General features: G+C 42.2%; 2 protein-coding genes across 9 annotated transcripts; both read left to right on the forward strand.

The window, feature by feature from the left end:
- Positions 1 to 780: 780 nt before the first annotated feature.
- On the forward strand, positions 781 to 20437 carry tbc1d14 (TBC1 domain family, member 14). Of its 8 annotated transcripts, none has more exons than XM_058068944.1 (15): positions 1062 to 1207; positions 1526 to 1621; positions 4202 to 4901; positions 10534 to 10657; positions 13177 to 13301; positions 14753 to 14835; positions 14907 to 15024; positions 15100 to 15206; positions 15485 to 15562; positions 15637 to 15725; positions 15819 to 15890; positions 16777 to 16905; positions 18574 to 18683; positions 19090 to 19348; positions 19419 to 20437. In XM_058068944.1, the coding sequence occupies exons 3-15, from the start codon at positions 4240 to 4242 to the stop codon at positions 19473 to 19475; spliced, it is 2013 nt and encodes a 670-aa protein (XP_057924927.1). In that variant the 5' UTR covers positions 1062 to 1207; positions 1526 to 1621; positions 4202 to 4239; the 3' UTR covers positions 19476 to 20437. The 8 variants fall into 8 exon arrangements, with proteins under 8 accessions (XP_057924925.1, XP_057924926.1, XP_057924927.1 ...); XM_058068946.1 differs by having other exon boundaries at positions 4214 to 4901; XM_058068948.1 differs by having other exon boundaries at positions 4384 to 4901.
- A 133-nt stretch (positions 20438 to 20570) lies between these two features.
- LOC131126442 (C-C motif chemokine 4 homolog) lies at positions 20571 to 21262 on the forward strand. The gene is made up of 3 exons (XM_058068975.1): positions 20571 to 20742; positions 20825 to 20936; positions 21025 to 21262. The coding sequence occupies exons 1-3, from the start codon at positions 20673 to 20675 to the stop codon at positions 21116 to 21118; spliced, it is 276 nt and encodes a 91-aa protein (XP_057924958.1). The 5' UTR covers positions 20571 to 20672; the 3' UTR covers positions 21119 to 21262.
- Positions 21263 to 21504: the final 242 nt, after the last annotated feature.

The raw sequence follows: 21504 nt of genomic DNA on the forward strand, positions 1-21504 counted from the left end.
CATTAAATGAAATATATTCTTGTAATATGTCTCTAATAATTAATGTAATCAACTTTTCAAAGATATTCAAATGTAATTGCATGAACCTATACAGTTGTACAGAGCAAATAAACACAGTGAAACAAGCATAACTATCATACTGACATTCAGATCCTTTGGCTTTTTGCTTACATGGGAATGGGAATGGGATTGGGAATGGCCTTTATTGTCATTATACAATATGTACAATGAGATTGGAGAGCTTCTCCTTTCAGTGCAGTAGTCAAGTAAAAAAAAAAGTATATAAAAGTAGAGTAAAAAGACAATTTAACAAGATATATACAAAATATCCAAAATATACACATAGTATTGCACAGGGGCATATGCAGGAGCAGATATATTAATTTTAGTGATAAGTGGGTCATAGTGCAAATAAAGCCCTCCTGTGTCATGGGACTTATTACTTAAAGAATTTTTGGTCCGCCCACCCCCTGGCACCAACCTTACAACAATAGATGGCAGGATGGTTACTTAGTAAATGTGTTTTATTTAGTGTAAATTGCATGTACTGTACATTGTCAGTATTATGCTATCATTTTTATACCGCGTAAATAACGTTACATTTGTCTTTCAATTGAGTTGGAAGGCAAGTGGAATAATAAATACGTTTTTAAGGGCTCAAATTGTTATTTCGTGGCATGTTATATTCCTTTTTAACAGCACAATATAGTAGTCGGTGTGGTCGATTGGTTCTGCCTTGGGCTGTGGACAGGTGAATCCATCCGGCATCGACACTCGGAGATCGATTACACCCCTGTGCAAGTTTATTTTTTAAAATGGCGGCGGAAACATCCACACAGGTACAAGACGTCAACTAAGCCGACTAAACTTGTTCGCCGAGGAATTGTTTGTGTTGCTGTAGTGCAAATAGTAAAATGATGTTAGACAAAGATCTTGAACCTGCTTCGTGTACAATTTGAGGAAGCGGTAGTGCACTTGTTTAGCCGGCGAGTACGCTTCGAAGTGGCGTTCGGTCGCTTGATGTCAAATGACCTCACCGCGGTCATGTTTGTGCACACCGAGCTGCGTTAAGGAGGTAGTGGATAGTGGTGCCGCATCATCATGGACCGCCCCGGCACACCAACACCGGCCGGCCACCTGTAGCAGCGAGCGGGCGCCATGGCGAACCAGACACACGGCGAGCAGAGCCGAGCACAGAGCCCCTGTGGTAGGTTCATTCATTTGTGGCACTACACTTCCCATTTTTTTTTCACTTTTTAAAACTTTTAAACATTTAAAGTCTAATTTTTAACAACTACATTATGACTAATATGATGCTAAACCTGCTATTGTGTACCAGTCCAAACATTTTGGGGTGTCCGAAGTCCGGCCCGAGGGCTGTAAAGTGTTTTATGAAGGAAATATACTAGTAGACCTTCCACTCATTTGTCAAAGCGGTCCCCAACCTTTCTGAGCACATCTGTGCCAAACCCCTGATGGAGGAAGATATTTGACTGGGTTCAAACAGGCTCCTCTGCTTGTTCAGTGTAACTGTAGTCCTGTACCAAAAGGACCGGACCAAACGGGGACCGAGACCACCTGAGATTGATCCACCTGGCAGCAGATTCTAGTCCTGAGTGAGGCAAGTGTGAACAGAACGCACACACTGCATGAACGTTCCCAAACACCTGATATGTACCTAATACTAAGTCTTTCAAAAATAACTAACTGGTAACTAATTTATTTAATGAATTACATATAATTTTTTTACCATTACAGGTGAACGTTTTTTCATGTGGACATATGTTTTTTGCATTCAGTATGCGACCCCCAGTGGAAAAAGTTTGGGCATCCATGACATAACTGGATAAAGAAATAGATAAGACAAAGGCAGTGAGCTGGCATTGTTCAGCTACAAGCTGGAACTGTCAATGAGGAACTTTAAAAAAGGGGACCTATTATGCTTTTTCCACAATTCTGATTTATAAATTTAGTTGAAATGTTGTATTTTTGTGTTAAACTGAAAGAAGTTTGGGATGGCTCAAAACGCTTTGTTTCAGAGGGCGTTGTAAAACTGTACTTTTGTAATGTCACACATAGACAGGCTTTCTTATATGGGCGTGGTCTGTAGGCCAGATACGCTCTCTGCCCTCCCCCAAGCTCTTCTTCTGTGTTTACATTGTTGACAATGGCTCACACAAAGTGTTTCTTCGTAAGGGAAAGCTATATTTGTTTATAATTCTTAACGACACATCATGCACAAGTGGTTGGAGTTCCTGATTCCCTACTAGCAAAAGAAAAATATTCGGGTCTGCTAACGGCATTTCACACTGGACTGTTTTGTGAACATGGGCCAGTATGCAACTGGACTAGCCGACAAACTGCCTTTCCAACGTTACTTGGTCGTGTGGAAGAGTCAGAAGAGCAAGCAGTAAGTAACAATTTGTCAGTGTCCTGTTTATTTTGTGTAAGTCATGGAGCAAAAGCCATCAATCAGTGGGTCTACCTGAGTTTTTAAAACCCTGGTAGTACTACAAAAAACAATGCTGTAGAAAACGCTAAAATCCAGAAGCTACTTACCATTTGAGAGACGTCATGAAGTAACCTCTTGAGAAATTTTGGACTATACAGTCTCTACGTCCGGATCAGATTCAGAATCCAAAACTTATGGCTGTATGTTAAAAGTGGACATTTAAAAAGATATAATGCGGTTTATTATCAACTCCTTTACCGTTTATTAAATCCGATGAAGTTGGGTGTGCAGCTAGCGGCACAACACCGGAAGTCCTCCCAAGCACTTGGGAGTGTGACCAACCACAGCAGAGTGGGCGTGCCTGGAGGCGGGCCCTGGGTGGAATACAACAGACTGTTTTCACAGGAAGCACTTAATCCAAAGAAATGCAGCTGGGATAGGTGCATTCTGGAAGATCTAGAAAGCTTTCTGTGCTGGTTACCATGTGTAGCTGCTCTATAGGAATCCACAACTCAATACAAAGGGATGAAAAATGTGCATAATAAGTCCCTTTTAAATCACAAAAAATTAGGGATGTAAAATATATATTTTTCAAGCAGATAGCTTCCCCCTTATTTTTCAACTGTAGTTTAGATACATATGGAGGTAAGAACGACTCAGACAAAGTTGGATTGACAAAAATTCGCCTTTAATAAATATCATGATCACTACTGTTAAAAAAACATTTGGAAAAAGTAGTGGCGGCTCAGAAGTGCAAACTGGGGCTCCCAAAAGCCTATATCTTCATTGATAAACGGCTGGTCATCTAGCAACATCATTTCCATGATGAAATCAGATGGCTATCACTCTCTGGTCGGCTCTTTTACACTATGGTGATAGAAACAAGCCCTGGGCATTGTAGCAGTGATGGCATGAATGAAAAGGTTTCTTCTGTTGAAGCTTGACATTTTTTCTTTCCTCATCGTGGAAGGTTTGTTGATAATTTGGTCAAATGTCTTCCTCTGAAACCCCACTTCAATTGACACCATGTTTGTTTACAAGTGAGCACAGGGGAAGAGGGGAAGTTTGCAGCACATTACAGAAAAGGAACGCTTGATTTGCTCATGCTGACCCACCTCCAGCAGAGTACCGGTAGTCTTGGAGCTATTTTTTAATCTTATTGGATTTACCGGTATGATGTCAAAAGTCCTCATACCGGGCCCTAGTGAAAATAACAATCATTCATACTGTTCTGTTAGTGTTGTACTTACCTGCATTGTTTCATGCTCCTACAAAGAAAAACGAGTTCAGCGAATGATGGAAATGAGATAATGTCACATCCTGCCCCGCCCTTTGGGGGACCCCACCACCACAAATAGCCTGCTGACCCACGGGAAACACTGTAGAAGGCTACCGGAAGAAGTGTGGCAATTGCAGTTAATTTACAGTTTAATGCCTTGTTTTTGTTTTAATGTTTCAAACTGCTTACTCTCAAAAGTCGTCCTTCTACCACAATGGCAACTGTAGACCCAAAACAGAAGACTCCCTATATCTAAGATGTCGAACAGATGACATTAATGCACATCTTTAATTTTTTTCACCAAATGTATATTCAAAGTTGGTAAAGCCTATTACAAAAAGTTTTAAGTTGTTATTGTGCAGATACACTTTTTAATGCATGTTGCCTTTGGCATATTGGATTGGCTTTAGCCTTTAAAAAAATCCCAAAAATAAAAGTGACCCCTGAAGGTATTTGTGATTTTGTCCAAGGTGCGTCTGCAGGAGCCGTTGTGGAGAATGGGTCTGTTATGAAAGGCTCCAACGTCTCCAGTGACCGTCATGATCATTCCAAGCAGCACGTCCCTGAACCCAGCACTGTCCTCCAGAGTGAATCTATTCTTCGATGTGCACCATACCCACTCTCAACCTCCATGTTCCATGTCACCTCCCAGAAACCCAATCCCAACATGACCCAGGATAGCCACAGTGTAACCTCCCAGGACTCTGGAATCCCAACACTGGAGCTCACTGGGGTAGACTCTCCTGCCACCCTAACATTGAACGACGACAGCAGCACCATGCCCAAGTCCTCCAACTTTCCACGTAACAGCTTTGGATCCACCCGCTTCTTCAGCCCGGGCGTCAGGCTGTCCACCACCACGGGCCACCGAGCTTTGAACCGCAGCGACAACAACTCCATGTGCAGCACATCCAGCATGAGCACAGAGTTCTCCTTGTCCAATGAGGACATCCTGGACTTTACCATAACCTCCGACTCCAGCGCCATTGTCACCTTGGGGACGGACAACGGCAGCATGCCTCATTTCTCTAACGTCGTGCTGACTTCGTCACCGGGATGCTCCAAGGACTATAGAGTTCCGGGTATACCAATCCGGGATTTGGGTGTCCCGAGACAGGAAGAGGATGGCAAGCAAAAGAAACTTGGATCTCTCGTCAGCTTGTTCAACAGGTAAGTTTGGTATCAACCTGCCTTTATTCTAATTAACACTCCCTGTTCATACAGTCTTGACAGTTGGGATAGGCTCCAGCACGCCCATGACCTTAATGAGGATAAGTGGTAGAAAATGAATGAATGTTTTTAAGTGAAACACTAAGTGAACACTTCATAGTAGGCATCTCGACAGAGACATGGCAGGAGCCAAGTAGGTGAAGGCATACGACAGTGACTGGTGGAGGGAGCGAGGACCGAGCCGCCAACCTTACAGGTTCTGGACGACCTGTTTGCTTCCTGAACCAGGCCGCCCCAAAATAATACCTAATACTTGTGTAAAGTAGTATAGCTGTATCCTGAATATAGTTGTCAGATCTTGAATTAAGCCTAAATCCATCTTATATGCAAAGATGGGCTTGCCAAATATCATAACCAGAAATGCTAACTTAAAGGGGAACTGCACTTTTAGACAATAAAGTAAATGAGTAAATAGCCTTTGTAGTCATGCTAACTGCTAAGTGAGCTTGAATGTAAAGTAACAGGAAAAAAAGTGCTTAGTACACATTAACCCACGTAGCCTGCATTATCATCATCATCATCATCAGCAGCAGTTACAAGTATATCTGGCAACTTTTCTCGTGAGACAAGTCCTATGTGGTCAGTGCAGGATCTTCCACAGTGCTGGATATTCAATATCTTGGTCACCATGTGCTTGACAGTGGTGGTGTTCAATAGTTTTTTTTCTTCAAAATTTTTCAACAACACTGGCAGCTCTAGTGGTATGACTTACAGATGGGGGTGGTCCCTCTCCGAGGATTCCTTTAGGACCCACCCTCCTATGACCTTGCTGTACCTCACTGTAGAAGGCAGCAATCAGTCACTGACTGCAGTCGTGGCTCCAACTGAGCAAAAAGTGCAGAGTCATCTGCATGGAGAAGCTCTTTGGCGCAAACTGTTCTTGTTTTTGATACGGCCTGAAGGCAACGTAGGTTAAAAGGCCAGCCAGAGTACACTACTTTCCCGTTGCCCAGTTCCAGAACAGAAGTGAATACACAGAGAATACGTAGTTTTGGGTGTAACATAGGCCTGGGCCTACATAGGTCTGATTTTAGTTTTCTACCATTTGCACTCTGGAGACCCATTGGCCACAAAGGCATGATAGGACTCCTTCTGCAGCCTGATGGCAGTCCTCACTGCTGAGAAGTCTATATGAAGGAGTAATATAGTGTAAAGAGAGGGGTGGAGCTGTCAAATGATCACCACCTGGTGGTGAGTTGGCTCCGATGGCGGTCCCAAAAGCATTTAACAATTAAATATCCATATAAGTACTTTTACATCAAATTTGTGGTGTTTTTGTGAGACACATACTGCAATGTATACAGTAGCTTTGTCCACGCTATCAAACACTGTATTGTGTTGTTTTTTTTTTTTTAAACTTGCGTTGTTAACAGGAGCCGTATTTGCCTGCACAGCCACATTATAATATGTCATACATATGTTGTATCATGTGTCATACAAAATGCTGTGGTTTTCCACTTCCAAGATCATCCATTGTTGAATATGTGAAGTGATGGCCTGCCACACACTTTATGACCCTGCATTACCGGTAATAATTTCATGTTTACATTTCCGACTTAATGCCAGTGTACAGGCAAAAAAAGATGTAATACAGTGTTTTTAGACTGATTGGCGTGTGAAATGCCCTGAAGTTTCAACCTCAAGGCATCTGTCTTCCTATTTGGCTCGCTGTATTCCCATTCCCTTGACCACAGAGTGCTGCGGCATAAGAAAAAAATCCCAAGCGGATTCTATCTGTTGCACCGTACGGGCTTGGTAGCTGGAACTGCACCACGCAGAGCTAATATGAGCCTGCAATAGAAATTTCAATCTTGCATCTGAGCTGTTCAGGATTCAGTGTAAGCCTGGGCTAACTTTCAGCAAACTTCACCCCCCGAGTCGACCGTGACGGTCGCTCGGTCGACGTGCTTTGTTTTGTTTTTCTTGTTCTGTAACTTCCACCCAATTTTCTGCCACTTTGGCAAGGAGCACCTCCTGGATGACAAGTTCAACGGTGACTCGAGTCGTTAAGGTGCAATGTTTATAGGGGCTATATTTTAATGTTGGTACAAAACTGTCATAGAGTGTATCAGTAATCTATTGTAAGTCTAAATATCACAATCACAATTTATATCTGTTAGCAAGAGAACAGCTGAGAGTAAGTTGCAGTGCATGTTCATGCAATCTATCCCTGTAAGTTGTGGCACTGTTTGAAGCTGGAGATAATGAAAAATGTACAATAATTTGGAGGAGGGACTTGGCGCTGAGAAAGGGCATACCTTAGTTGTGCTATCTAGCCACTGCAGTCAGGACAGCACCTTACACTGACGGCATGTTGCAGCCGGTTGCAACTTGTCACTCTCAATTTTTCCGGGATACAGCTAGGTTACATCATCAGGATGCATTGTTGTGATAGGGCGATACAACTAAAATCTCCATTGTAGGCCAAATTTCTATTGTTTCTATTGAATTTTGTTTATATTGCACATTCCTACAGGTGACAGAAATTACTGTAATCTAATAATATATGTTATTTCTAATGAACATATTTTATTTTTATTATATGCAGAGGGCCAGTAAAAACATGCTTTGGCCCAGAAGTGGCTCTGGGCCACATTTTAGACACCCCTGGTTGGTTGATTGTAAACATGCACTTAAGTGACCACATGACTCAGCAGCCAGGTCATGTGTTAATCCTTCGTGCTCTAGCCTAATTACTATCATCCATTCCTTTTACACACGTGTACACAGGAGTGGTTGCGTTACTTATTGATTCTAAAGACAACAATTGAACCCTTTCAGGCAGTGGGTATCCATAAAGGTGTTTCTTTTTCCTAGTGTGTGCGGTGTACCTAAACAGCACACACACTGCATTGTGCTGTTATCACACACTCACATTGCAAAGTTACACATTCCATCCCTTGCACTTCAGACTTCTCCACCCCTTCTAGTTGAGTTGTCACTTAAGAGGGTGGAGCAGCGAGGAGCTGGAGTGTTTTCTCCCTGCACACAGTGCAAAGTATGGGATGTGCACCTGACTGAAGGATTGCTCTCTGTTGGTTCCCTGCTAAGTTTTGTGAAGCGCTTTCAAGCATCATGGCGGCCCCATCACTTCTTCTGTACATCGACAGGTAGGAGGAAAAGTTAGTGCTTTGTGTCAAGCCCACAGTTTTTTGGGTTTTTTTGCATGAATGGATGCTGCTGTGATTTAATCATCAGTTGATTAAGCGGGTGTTTGGTTCGAAAACACACAGCGTGTGTCTTGATTTAATGTGGCAGCCTCAAGCAGCGCTTTGTTGTGGGAGCGCACCTTGGCTCCTCCCACTCTTTTTTTTTGTTTTGTTGTTGAGCACAAATCCGTGCCACACAGCACACCATAGCTGGACGTTTTTGCTGTTCCACCTGAGTGGTCAACCTTTCAGGCTCAATGCAGCTGTGCATCCTCTTTTGTCAACATTTGCTCTTCGGCATACATGAAAGCACACCATATCACAGTGGAAGACTTATGACATGTACTAAAAGGCTGGTGTTTTTTTTTTTTTTTTTTTACTCCTGCACTTTGCTCCTGTCCTCATGTGTCATGCCATTCACAGGTGAAGTGAATTTAACCCCACCCAGTTTAAGATGTTACTAATCTGCACATTTGGACTTTAAAGATATTGCTGTGCGTTGAATTGATTTGCATACAACAACAGCACCTCTTGTATGTTGCATCATCTCCTCCCGAATTTAGTGGAAGGTCGTAGTGCAAATCAGTGATATTAAGGTTAATGTGTCATACTAACATAGCGTTATACATGTGGAGGGCTAGCTTTCTCTTAATTATGTGTTGCAGTTTATTATCATAGTAACTGACTTAATACAGGGTTTATCTCCAAATATGCAAAACCACAGCACTGTGGTTTAAGCAGATGGAAAATGAACAATAATAAATAGTAATACATTTTACTTCACAAATCAGTAGCTGCTCAATTCTAGCAGACAGTACTGTGTAATGGAACAAGGAAGTGTGTGTCTCACTCACTCAACGTAGTGGAGAGTAATGTGTTCCACTACAGAAGGTGGCTTTATTTGACTTTGAACACTGTAAAAACTCAATATCTTATCAATAATACTTATTTCTCCTCAGCCTGTCCATGTTTAGGATTTATGCACAACCATAAAGTAGTATGTAATTTAGTCTCAGTAATGTCTTAGTAAAGTAATTATTATTTATCACCTTTTTCAGTAAATACTTCCATTCTGGGGTGGATTGTAATAGCTTCGGTGCTGACTGGACCGGTGTAAAAAAAAAAAAAATGTGGGTAAATGAATGCAACTCAGATACCAGCATCAAATGCTTGAAGGTGATACTGTGCAAGTCAAATCTTGTCGGAAATGTAACATCCTGAGAGACGGGCGCAGAGGCTGCTTTTGTCATGTCATGTTTCGTTGTCTGCTTACTTTTGCTTTCAAAGAGGTTGCCTTCCAACCCAAAGTGCATACAACTGAGAAATAATGTAATGACAAACTCAACAGTGAATATCACAGATCATGAGCCTGGTTTCACTTAGTAAGGGGTTAGATTTTACAGTATATAAGTATATATAGTATATTTCGAGGTTTACAAAGCCCTTTACAGTGAAGTGAACCCATTATTCATTCACTCCTGAGTCAGACTGAGATGGTGGTAAGGTATATCTGTAGCACAGCCGCTGATGGAAACACCTCTCAGACCACCACCAAACATTCATACACCATAATGCGCAGCACTGGAGGCAAGGTAATTTAATTGTCTTGCCCAGGGACACAACAGTGGCTGGGTAGAGAGGGCGAGGATCAAACCGCCAAAATTCAAGTTTCTGTACAACATGCTCCACCTCCTGAGCCACTGCAGCTTAACACAAATGTGTGAATTCTGCACTTCCAATGGGAGTTGTGTGACTGAGTCATCATGCTGCGCCAACATTTTCCACGGACATGAAGTTGGGGATTTTTGAGAGTTAAGTCATAGTCAACAATCTTAGGTTTGCTTCTTCCTCATGATTACCTCTGTGGAATGTGCATGCCCTGCCTCTGCAAGAAACTGCATGGATGACTTCAAATGACACTTGACAATATATACACTGTATACATTCCAGCTTTATATCCATGGAAGAGCTAATAAGTGGTCTCCTTTCAGTTCTTTATTACTGCATCATCCTTTGACCTTTGTGAAAGAGCACATGCTGTCACATGATATCTAAAGTCAAACCCTCCAGTGTGCACGTTTGGGTCCCATTTGCCGAGATAGCTAATGTTATTTCTGTGGCATAAAGCAAAGGGTGATTAATGCATATTAATGGCCAACATGTTGGAGTGAGTCCTACAAGAAGTTGGCGGCCAAAGCCAGATCTTCTCTTTTCACTTGGTGTCATTTTTATTTTAGATTATTTTGATGGTCAAGCAAACGTGATGACTTTGGACGCCATGTTGGCCCATGTAGTTCTTGCATGTGAAACATTTTGCGAGGTAGGTTTGTGGCAACCGATGTAGTGTAGGATTGAGCTGAATGGAGAACCTGATGTACTGTACCTCAAACATCAATTTATTTCGCCTCACTTCTCTGTTTCAGGAGTCTATTTGCCAGGAAAGTGAAGGACAGTCATTCAGCAGAGCAGCAGGATGCTGGATGGAAGCTGTTTGGGAAGGTGCCACCACGCGAGGCCCCCATCAAAGACCCTAAAAGGATACAGAAGGTAGTGTTGCAACATTTCCTGTAGTAGTTTTAATTATACTCATGCATGGCCCTTCAGTAATGTATCTTTTAATACATCAGTCTTTACAAGCTTATTGTGGTGCAACACACTGATGCAGTAAATGAATTACTCCTCAAAAGAGATAACTTCTGATGTTATGTAAGGCAGCTGGGACTTTAAACCACCACAACAAGCACTAGCAATTAATTGGTGTTGTCACAGTGAAGACCCCGCATTTATGACGTCAGTCATTGAAAGCCTTTTGTTACCTTGTCAGCTGTAAGTAAACCCCCAATTTACAGCCTCCTAATTTACAGTCTCCTGGCCAAAGACAGCCCAGCCCAACTAGTGGTTCAGCTAAGACGACATGTGACCTTTTAAAATGAACCCAATGCATGTGCCTTACTTCCTGTGCACCTGATCCATGGCTGTAACCTCATATCAGACCCAAGGAATCAGATAACAAGGCTCACATTTCAAGCCTTTTGTCTTCCCGCTGGTTTGAAGGTGGAGTTGTAAAACCTGAATGAGCATGTTTGCACTTCAGCAACCTTTCAATGTTGACGATCAAGCTCTCAACTATCCTCTCAATGCCTTTTTTCCCCACTTTTAGTGTCAGTAATGTGTTCAGTCATGTGATGTCGTGTTTACATCAGCAGCTGCTGACTGGATTAAGGCTGAAACATAATCCATTGCTCTGGACTCGATTAGAATGGCTGTCAGGGCACAGCAGAGCCCAGAGCTTGTTTGAGTGCAGCAGCTAATGACACACACACACACACACACACACACACTGTACTCGCTCCATATCTGATGCAGAGCAGCTCTGTTAAGCATCCCCCTTTGAGAGAGAGAGGACGGTGGAAGGGAGGAACAGACAGGGGGGGCACCATGCTGCTGCGTCTCTTCCGAGGTGGGGTGTGTTACTCTGGAAGCAGCTTGACCACCCCTCCCTCCTTTTCCTCGTCCTGTGGGTGCTGTTGCCAGGAGTGAGCCCCCTCCACGGGATCAGCAATGACGTTCAGCTAGGTGGTGATAAGGAACACCTCCCCTCCTCCTCCTCCTCCTCGAGGACTGTCCTTGTGTGCTGTGCTGAACTGCAGCGTTCATGGTGAGTTAGCATTGTGCATAAGGGACGTTTGCTGTTGGACTCTTTAGGTGTCGGAATCAGAGGGCATTGCCAGTTAACCCAGTTGGAAGACGTGCGAAAGGATGGCTCCCACGTTATATAAAAGACCCTTAGTAGAGCTCCAGGAGTCCGTGCTATATGCTGCTTGGCACTGCAAGCAGATGCACAGCAAAACATCTTTTAATAACTATATTCCACTTATATCACTTTTTGGGTAAAACTAATTGTGAACAAGTGGTTAATTATATCCTGGTTGTATCTTGTCATCTTCCTAGATACGCAGGTTTTTCTGCAGTGCAAGGTGGGAAAAACATTCACTGCACAATAAGTTTTCTTATAAAACACATGTTGATACCCAGACGTGGTAAGTTTTTTATTCTCAAAATTGTCATGTTTCTTGTGGCTGTAAACAACATTGTATATAGCACCACTGTTATGATTGCTTTGTTTTGTTTGGAATGTTGATGTACCGTAAATGCTACAATTAACGCATCTCCATTAACTACAGAGTTTCCTAGAGTGGATATGTGGTTTACGAATCATTGGCATTGATAGTGGTCTCTGTTGAAGAGATTAAGCTAAAATGTCACAGCCCTCTATTCAATTTATGACGAGCATGTGACCTGGATGGCCACAGTGTGATGGCTACTTTATATCACCAAGTAGCACCATGGAGGTGTTTACATGCGTGTTTAAAAGCTAGTTTTATGGCAGTTCATGCAATTTTTGTAGTACTACATGAATTCATCTGTGCTATTGAAGCTGTGTGGAGCAGTGTGTGCATAACTGCTATTACAACATTGGTTCTGTTGCTGTGTTGTCCCATATACTTGATGACTTTGAAGAACACCAAGACCAGTGTGCAATTGTGCACGTGTGCAGCTTAGAGGGAATATTGGCTCTCATATTTGTACTCTGGTGTGCTGCCTTTTCCTCTCAAGTGGAAAAAGTAATCAGCAATCCAATAAGCTTTATTATCCATCCCTCCCGGCAAATGAAACCCATCACTGCTAGGGGTCGATGGTGAGCATGCACACTCAGTGTGCAGCTGCATGCTGAACACTCTGTCTGCATTATTCACTCACACACACACACACACGCACACAGGGACATGTGTGATCATATTGCATGACCTATTTACAGTGGCTCTTAACTTCTAAGACGATGCATTTTTAACTTTTAAACTCTTATTTGTGAAGTCAGCTGCCACACTCTTGACCGACACTCGAGATGTTGGAGCGATCATTAGAGAGCAGCTGGCAAATGAGCAGAGAGGGCATAGTTGTCTTTACCAACTGCCCGTCGATCCATCTGAAAGAGGTTGTTGTGTTCATTAGTGCAGTAAGATGTCCACAGCTTTGTGACAAATTGTGTATTGTTGCATTGTCAGGAATATGAAACAAAGACTGGCAGAGCTGGACCCGGCAATGTGACGTCTCCCAGGCAGAATGTAAGGAAAAACCTGGACTTTGAGCCACTCTCCACCACCGCTCTCATACTGGAGGACAGACCTGCGTATGTAAACACAATGTTTGTCTTGATACGCTAGCGTTTTTTTTTTTTTTTTTACCCCCTTCTAGAAGTGATAAAGGTACATCTGTAGCCTTATCTCAACATTCTCCTCATTCTTTCTTATTTATATTTTGTCCTCTTTACGTATGTCTACGTATGTACTGAAAGCATGCAGGCCAGATCAATCAAATTTTGATAGAAAATGTGTAGATGAAATGTTACTACAGTACAAGTACAATTGCTGGTCTAAAAATATAAGTAAAACGTAGCTCAAGTAAAGTTGTTTTGGACATAAGCAAGCTGAGATCATAGCAGACCAGGGTTTTTGTCAGCCATTATTTTTAGTTTTATTATGGTTGGGCAACAAGAAAGCATTTGTGCTCATGCATTTCAGCCATGCACAGTGTGCAACGGCACTTGCTGTTTGAAAATTAATCATTAAAAGTATATCGGTATTAAAAAATACTGAAAAACAAAGGTGTATGTAGTATTCTGTCGTCCACTAGGTGTCAGTAATGTTTAGCTCAACTAGTACAGTCACACAAATGTTCATTGTTATGGTCTGTCTTTGAAGTAGGGCTGTCAACAATTTAAGTATTTGATCGTGATTAATCACATTTTGTCCATAGTTAACTCACAATTAATTGTAGATAGAAATACGTTTTTATCTATAATAAACTAGGGGAAATCTCTTTGTGGTAAACATTTTGATGTGCAACTACAACGATAATTACATAAAATTTTATGTAAAAGATTATCAATTTCTGACCTATGTTCATAGTTTATATAACTGTTATTTATTGCCATGATGTTATCCACTTATCAATTCAGCTCTGACATGTAATTCGATGTGAGAATGCTTCCAATATTTACTGCTAACTCTTTTTTTTATCATCTGCATCGGTGTTAGCATGATAATTATCAGCAGGTCACTCGCATTAGCATTAGCACTGCCATGCACCAGTGTCTGTTTGTTGAATTAGTGCATTTCTTATTATATTATATGAAAACTTGACCAGTGCAGCAACACAAGTATTATTTAACTTAACCTTCACGTGTGTGCAGGTTCCATGTCAGGTGTTTGTATGCTTTTTGTTTGGGTAAAAACCTGAAGCAAAACTGGTCTCTTAAATGTGGCCAGGGGTTGGCGTTTCCTTCAAGTTCAGTTTCTGCTGAATTCGACAGGGTTTTGTTTTCAGCTGGGTTTGTGTTGTAACACTGTCCACATCTGTGTTTTAGAAAAGATGTTTTGTATTTTATTTTTTTACTCAGCGGATGTGATTTTGAATGTTGTGATAACTAAGTACAATAGTGTATACAAAACATACTAACGTTTTTTTTTTTAAAGAATGTTATTATATACTATGTTATTACAGTAATGTGAGTACATCATTCTTGATGTTCTACCTTTGCGGCTCACCCACTGACTCACAGCATGTGCAAATGCCTTGCAGTAATCTTCCAGCTAAGCCGGCCGAGGAGGCAGAGAAACACAGACAACAATATGAAGAGATGGTGGCCCAGGCCAAGAAGAGAGGTAGATGAAGCCTTGTCATACTGTCGAAACCACATTGCTTTTATTTTATTGTTTTTAATTGATGAAATCAGAGTTAAAGGAGGCCCAGAAGAGGAGGAAGCAGCTGGAGGACCGCTGTAAGCTGGAGGAGAGCATCGGCTCGGCAGCTCAGACGTGGAACCAGGAGATCTTGCCCAACTGGAGTGCCATGTTAGTCCTCTGATATTGCTTGGATCGTTCCACAGTCAAATGAGAACAAATTGCATGAATGTATGTATGTTGCAGGTGCACATCTCGGCGAGTGAGGGACCTCTGGTGGCAGGGCATCCCCCCCAGTGTCAGAGGCAAAGTGTGGAGCTTGGCTGTGGGCAACGATCTCAATATCACACATGGTACCTGATACTCTGTGTGGGGGTGCGTGTGTGCCTGTCAGGGCTACTTGCAATAATCTCTCTGCAAGCTGACTGCTGGCATGCTGTGAAACACTCAGCAATTTTGGAATGGAGTATGCTCCTCTGCATCATCAAATGCACACACAGCACATTCCTTAACTGGTTTTAAACTTCTACATTTGTGTGGAGCTGTGAAACCTGTCATAGTAACACTGAGTTGTGTCAGAAAATGTCTCAATAGAGCCATCATGGTCTCCATCTTTAATTTGCCCCTGTAGAGCTCTATAACATCTGCCTGGCACGGGCGAAAGAGAAATGGACGGCGCCGGTGAGCACTCCAGAAGCTGAAAGTGAAGGTAGAGTATACCACCAGACACCTTAAGAGTGTTAAGGTGGATTGCGTCTCACGTTTTTGTGCTTCCTCTTGTAGACCAGGGCTCGTCCAATCGGGAGTCGAGCTTGGAGCTGATCAAGCTGGACATCTCCAGAACATTCCCCCAACTGTGCATCTTCCAGCAGGTCAGTGTGGACGTACCACATATATTGTATGAACACATCACTTCCTGGTCTGCTATTTCTGACCTAAATCTGTGTAATTGTTTTGTCATCAAGGGGGGGCCCTATCATGACGTGCTGCACAGCATTCTTGGAGCATACACCTGCTACCGGCCTGATGTCGGCTATGTAAGTCACAAGCTAATACAGCGAAAACCTGCTTATGTCTCTATGTAATCTAGCATTCATTTTTCCAGGCACTAAATTCGTCAGATTACTGAAATAATACTCCATTTATTTACACTTCAGCGTGGTATCATGGTATGGTAACATATTGGTAACATATTGCGCAACTGCAGGGTCTTGAGACACATGCTAACTCGCAAACTAGAGAGCTAGCGACCTAAACGGTAGCCTTCAAGTTATTTCCTTTAAACTTAAATAGCCAAAAACTTACCACTTCCGCACGGATAGGGAGGATAACTATTAATTAACTGTATTATTACAGTTATTTAACCTTTAACATGAACATTAATCAAACGTAATAATTTTTTCTGGGTACATGATACCATACAGCATCCATATCAAACTTGCGCGGGACGCACTAACATTAAACTTTCATATCAAGGCGGGGGCCTCAAACTAGTGTCCTGCGGGCCACATATGGCCCACGTTGTAGAGTGTTTAAAAGTGAGTACACCCCTCGGGTTTCCGCAAATATTTCCGATATCTTTTCACATGACAACTAGCTGTGGAGCTATTGAAGCTATATGACTACTTTACATTATATCAGTGTCACTTGTCCTGTGAAAGGATGTCAAATATTAGCAGAAATGTCAGTGGTGTACTCATCTTTGTTGAAAGTTGAAAGGAGTTCATCAGCGGTTTGGAACCTCCCACACAACACTCAATATAGCGTGACATTGTCTAAAGTTAGCAGTTAGCGTCGCTGTGGTTGGAACAATATCTTTAGGTGATGAATTTCCACTACATGACACTCGTGAAAGCCTCAGTGATATTTTGACGCTGAACATATTTGGAATAAAACTGTATGTGTGTGTGTGTGTGTGTGTAGGTACAAGGAATGTCGTTCATCGCAGCAGTGCTCATCCTGAATCTGGACACAGCCGACGCCTTCATAGCATTTGCCAACCTGCTCAACAAACCGTGTCAGATGGCCTTCTTCAGAGTGGACCACAGCCTTGTCAGTATATAATAATCCTCAGATAATCATGGTTATTAAGATATGCCTTTATTCGTCCCTCAGTGGGGAAATTTGTATTGCACAGCAGAAAAGGTACAGAGTCAGTTAAGCAGTACAAAATACACAATATAGAAACATAAACAATATAAACAACCCAAGTATTAACAAAATCAACAGTTTTATAACAGAGTTATATACAATACAGTATGTAGATAATATGAAACGAGATGAGATATATGACCAGTCTATACACTGAGATCTTGTTAGAGAGTTAATATGAGGCATTATGGAAATACTTCACATAGAACTTAGTATATTGCATTTAAAGCCCTTAATATTGCACATGGCGGTTGATCAGATATTGCACAGTGAATGGGGCCTGGAGTAACTATACTGACTATAAAAGCAAGTATTACACAGATGTCCATAGTGGTGTAGAAGTCTATTGGGAGCAGTGCTGGTTGTACAGCCTGACAGCTGCAGGAAGAAAGGACCTGCGGGGTGAAGCAGTCTATCGCTGAGTAGCCTTGATGCTGGAAGTGTTTACGTTCAGTTCAGGAGCTTTAGTGTGAATATTATCTGTTCATCCACACACCAAGAAGCCTCTGTAAATATACACCGAGTCTCTTCACTTGTGAAGTGTAATAGATGCAATATGTCACATACAGCACAGCAACATTAAATGGATAGTTTGGACTTTTTGACATTCCCATCAGCAGTGTAGTCTATCTACGGTGACTCCATGGATTGGAATGTGCAGACAGCCTTTCAGATAGAACTGGTTGCTTGTAGACTCTATGTTCTGGAATGGAATGGAATGGCCTTTATTGTCATTATACAAGATGTACAACGAAATTGGAGAGCTTCTCCTTTCAGTGCATTCATTCATTCATTCATTCATTTTCTACCGCTTTTTCCTCACGAGGGTCGCGGGGGGTGCTCGAGCCTATCCCAGCTGTCTTTGGGCGAGAGGCGGGGTACACCCTGGACTGGTCGCCAGCCAATCACAGGGCACATATAGACAAACAACCATTCACACTCACATTCATACCTATGGACAATTTGGAGTGGCCAATTAACCTAGCATGTTTTTGGAATGTGGGAGGAAACCGGAGTACCCGGAGAAAACCCACGCATGCACGGGGAGAACATGCAAACTCCACACAGAGATGCCCGAGGGTGGAATTGAACCCTGGTCTCCTAGCTGTGAGGTCCCTTTCAGTGCAGTAGTCAAGTTTAAAAAACAAAAAAAAGTATATAAAGTAGAGTAAAAAAAAGACAATTTAACAAGATATCCAAAATATACACATAGTATTGCACAGGAGCATATGTAGGAGCAGATATATTAATTTTAGTGCAATAATCAATGGGTCATAGTGCAAATAATGACTTGTGTATACAGATGAGTAAAGTCACATATGAGTGTATTGATATAATACTCTTATGTTGCATACATTTCCTATTTTGATGCAATATTGTATATTGGAAACTATAGCCAATCTGCACTTCTAACTTACTTTTCATTTATTAGTGACCGAAATCACAAATAATTTCACTACTATAAGCAATTAGAAATGTTATAACATTGTCCTGCATGTTGTCAAATATTGCATAGAAGTGTGTGTGTGTGTGTGTGTGTATCACAAGTATGCTCTCCTGTGGTTGCAGATGTTGACATACTTTGCTGCATTCGAAGTGTTCTTTGAAGAAAACCTACCAAAGCTCTTTGCACATTTCAAGAACAACAACCTGACTCCCGATATTTATTTGATCGACTGGTGAGTCCCTTTTCTTTCTTTCCGTCGTTACCCAAGTGTGTTAGCTTTGCTTTTATATTAGCAGTAATGTTTGTTTTCGTGGACTAAACATGGCTTCTGCCGTCAGGCGTCTCTGAGAAAACAGGAAATGGGTGTTTTGCGGGGGCGGGTGAGGGTTTTGACGGTGGTGGGCTCTCGCTTTGAAAATTCCTCGATTTCCGTTTTCAATCGCTCCGACAAAGCTTGTGGTGTGTTTTCAGTTCCTCTCCCTCTGCTTTAATGTTCTCACAGCATGATTCCATCCTAGAGCCTCGCTTTTCAAAATAAAAGCCGGCAAAGTGATTGGTTGGGGTTTCAGTTAACAGAACATGTGACATAATGTATATCCTTTCTTTCTTCCTTCATTACTTCCTTCCTTCCTTGCCAGGATCTTCACACTGTACAGTAAGTCTCTGCCACTGGACCTGGCGTGTCGCGTGTGGGACGTCTTCTGCAGAGACGGCGAGGAGTTCCTGTTCCGCACGGCACTGGGCCTCCTGCGCCTCTTCCAGGACGTGCTGACCGGCATGGACTTCATCCACATGGCCCAGTTCCTCACCCGCCTGCCCGACCTCATCCCCGCCGAGCAGCTTTTCCAGCACATAGCCGCCGTCCACATGACCAGTCGCAACAGGAAGTGGCCGCTGGTAGGTGGACGGGCTGACCTTTTTTTTTAAATCATGTGAACTTGTTAGAGCTCTGCTTTGTTCCTTTTAGGTTCTACAGACGTTACAGAAGGATCCAGAGCGAGGAAGCCCGGTGTTGAAGCGCTGACGTTGAAGACCGTCATGAAGAAGGAGGATCCCAGCCACCGACACCTGAGAGGACTTTGGGATCCACAGGTGCTGCTATGAAAGACGCTGGGATCAGAAGCAGGACCCAACAGGGGACCAGTGAGTAACAAAGCAGCAGGGGTGCCTTATTGAACACACTCCCACCCAAAATGGGACCAGAGGAACCAGAGGAACCAGACATCACAACCACTTTGGCTCTTTGGACTCCAGGCACTGGACCACTTTTTCTCTTTACTTTTTTTAAGGTGACTCCCTGAAAGCACTTTGAAGGAGTGACGTTGTTGATGTTACATGTCTCCAGAAAAAAAAGGTCATCAGCTGCCTTTGTTTTGAGCTACATTTCATCGTCTTTTAATTGTGTATTTATTCACAGGGGAAGCAAATCAATGTTGTTGTTTTAAAAAGGCTTTTATTTCCCGTCTGTCCATTGAAACCTGTGTTCATCATGCTAAGCTATATTGCACTATTCCTGGCGGACTACACGCCGTCTCCTTTGCTGTATCGTGGACTTTGTTGTCCGTTTTTTAACACATGCTCGCTGATTGGGCGTCCTATCGCTGTTGTTCATCCTTGTTGTCAATTAGGTGACATGTTGTGGGTTACAAACACAGGAAACTTGTTTTAGTGATGCCAGTAAGTTGTTGCAAAGCAAGGCAGCGTGCTTTCACCACCACCCCCACCGCCCCAAAGCGTGGTAATACACCACAGAACTGCAATAACACACATCATCACCTTCTGTTTTAGAGATTGATTTGTGTATGTGTGTCCAGTGGCTTTTCCACTTTTGTTACTTTTGTCACCCAAACTAATAATCATTAAAATCTGATTGCACTCTTGCTGCATAGTGTAGATTTTTTTTTTTTTTTTTGGTTTGGGGGTGTTTTTTTGGAAGTGCTGCTAGTGGGGAGGGCCACCTTGTCTCATTCCAACTGAAAATGTTCCTTAAACCAAATAAAAGATGCAAATACTCATATTGTATGCATGGTTTCACACTTACTGCAATGTAGAAATATTGAGTTGACATAACCACACTTCATTTCCTCTCCTGCTTCTCAAAGCAGAGTGGAAAGTTTGATGTCGTCCTCCTTCCACCACAAGCATATATATATATATAAGTGTGGTAGTCAGAAGCCCCCAGACCATCTGCATCTTCAGAGGATCTTCAGAGAGAGCCACCATGAGGAGCATGGCCATCTTTGTGCTTTGTGTGCTGGCTGCCGCTATGCTCTCATCAGTCTGCTGCAACAGTGAGACCTCCATTATCTCCACCACGTCACCTGAGATGATATTTGCCTTTGGTATTCATATTGTCGCTCTTTTGTCCATCAGATTCCAGCGGTCCTGACGACTGCTGCTTCAAGCACTACCCAATAAAACTCAACCAAAGATTCATTCAGTCATATTACATGACTGACAGCAGATGCCCCATCATGGGAGTCATGTAAGTTTATTATACCGTCATATCGTCATCATGCTTTCTATCAGCACTTTTTATGATCACTTTGCATCTTCTCAATGTTTCCCTTCAGTCTGGTGACTAAAAAAAAGCATCATATCTGCGCCAACCCCAATCTCCCCTGGGTGGAGAGAATCATGAAAACTTTGGATGAATCCACCCTGTGAAGTGGCCGCTGCTTCTTCTGCTTCTTCTTCTCTAATTCTTCACTTTATTAGAGTTTATTAGTAGGTTTGTCCAGTGTAGCCATGTTGGAATTAAATAGTGTCATGGAGTTTTTACCTCTATTACTCTGAATAAACAAACTTCATTTCTGCTGTATGTGTATTCTTTATTTAGCATTTTGGTGACATCAGTTTCATTAAGTATATAAAAAAAAGCTAATTAAACTTTAAAAGTTTTAACAAAGTAAAAAAAAAAACAATTGCGGTAATAATATAAACATAAATACAATAATTTTCATTTCCATTTTTAATACCGCTTGGGTCACATATATAGACTATATGTATACTGTACACCACCAGTCAAATGTGTGGACACACTTCCTAATCAG

This window comes from Doryrhamphus excisus, chromosome 3, assembly GCF_030265055.1.
Source record: "Doryrhamphus excisus isolate RoL2022-K1 chromosome 3, RoL_Dexc_1.0, whole genome shotgun sequence".
In the NCBI taxonomy this organism is placed as follows: domain Eukaryota; kingdom Metazoa; phylum Chordata; class Actinopteri; order Syngnathiformes; family Syngnathidae; genus Doryrhamphus; species Doryrhamphus excisus.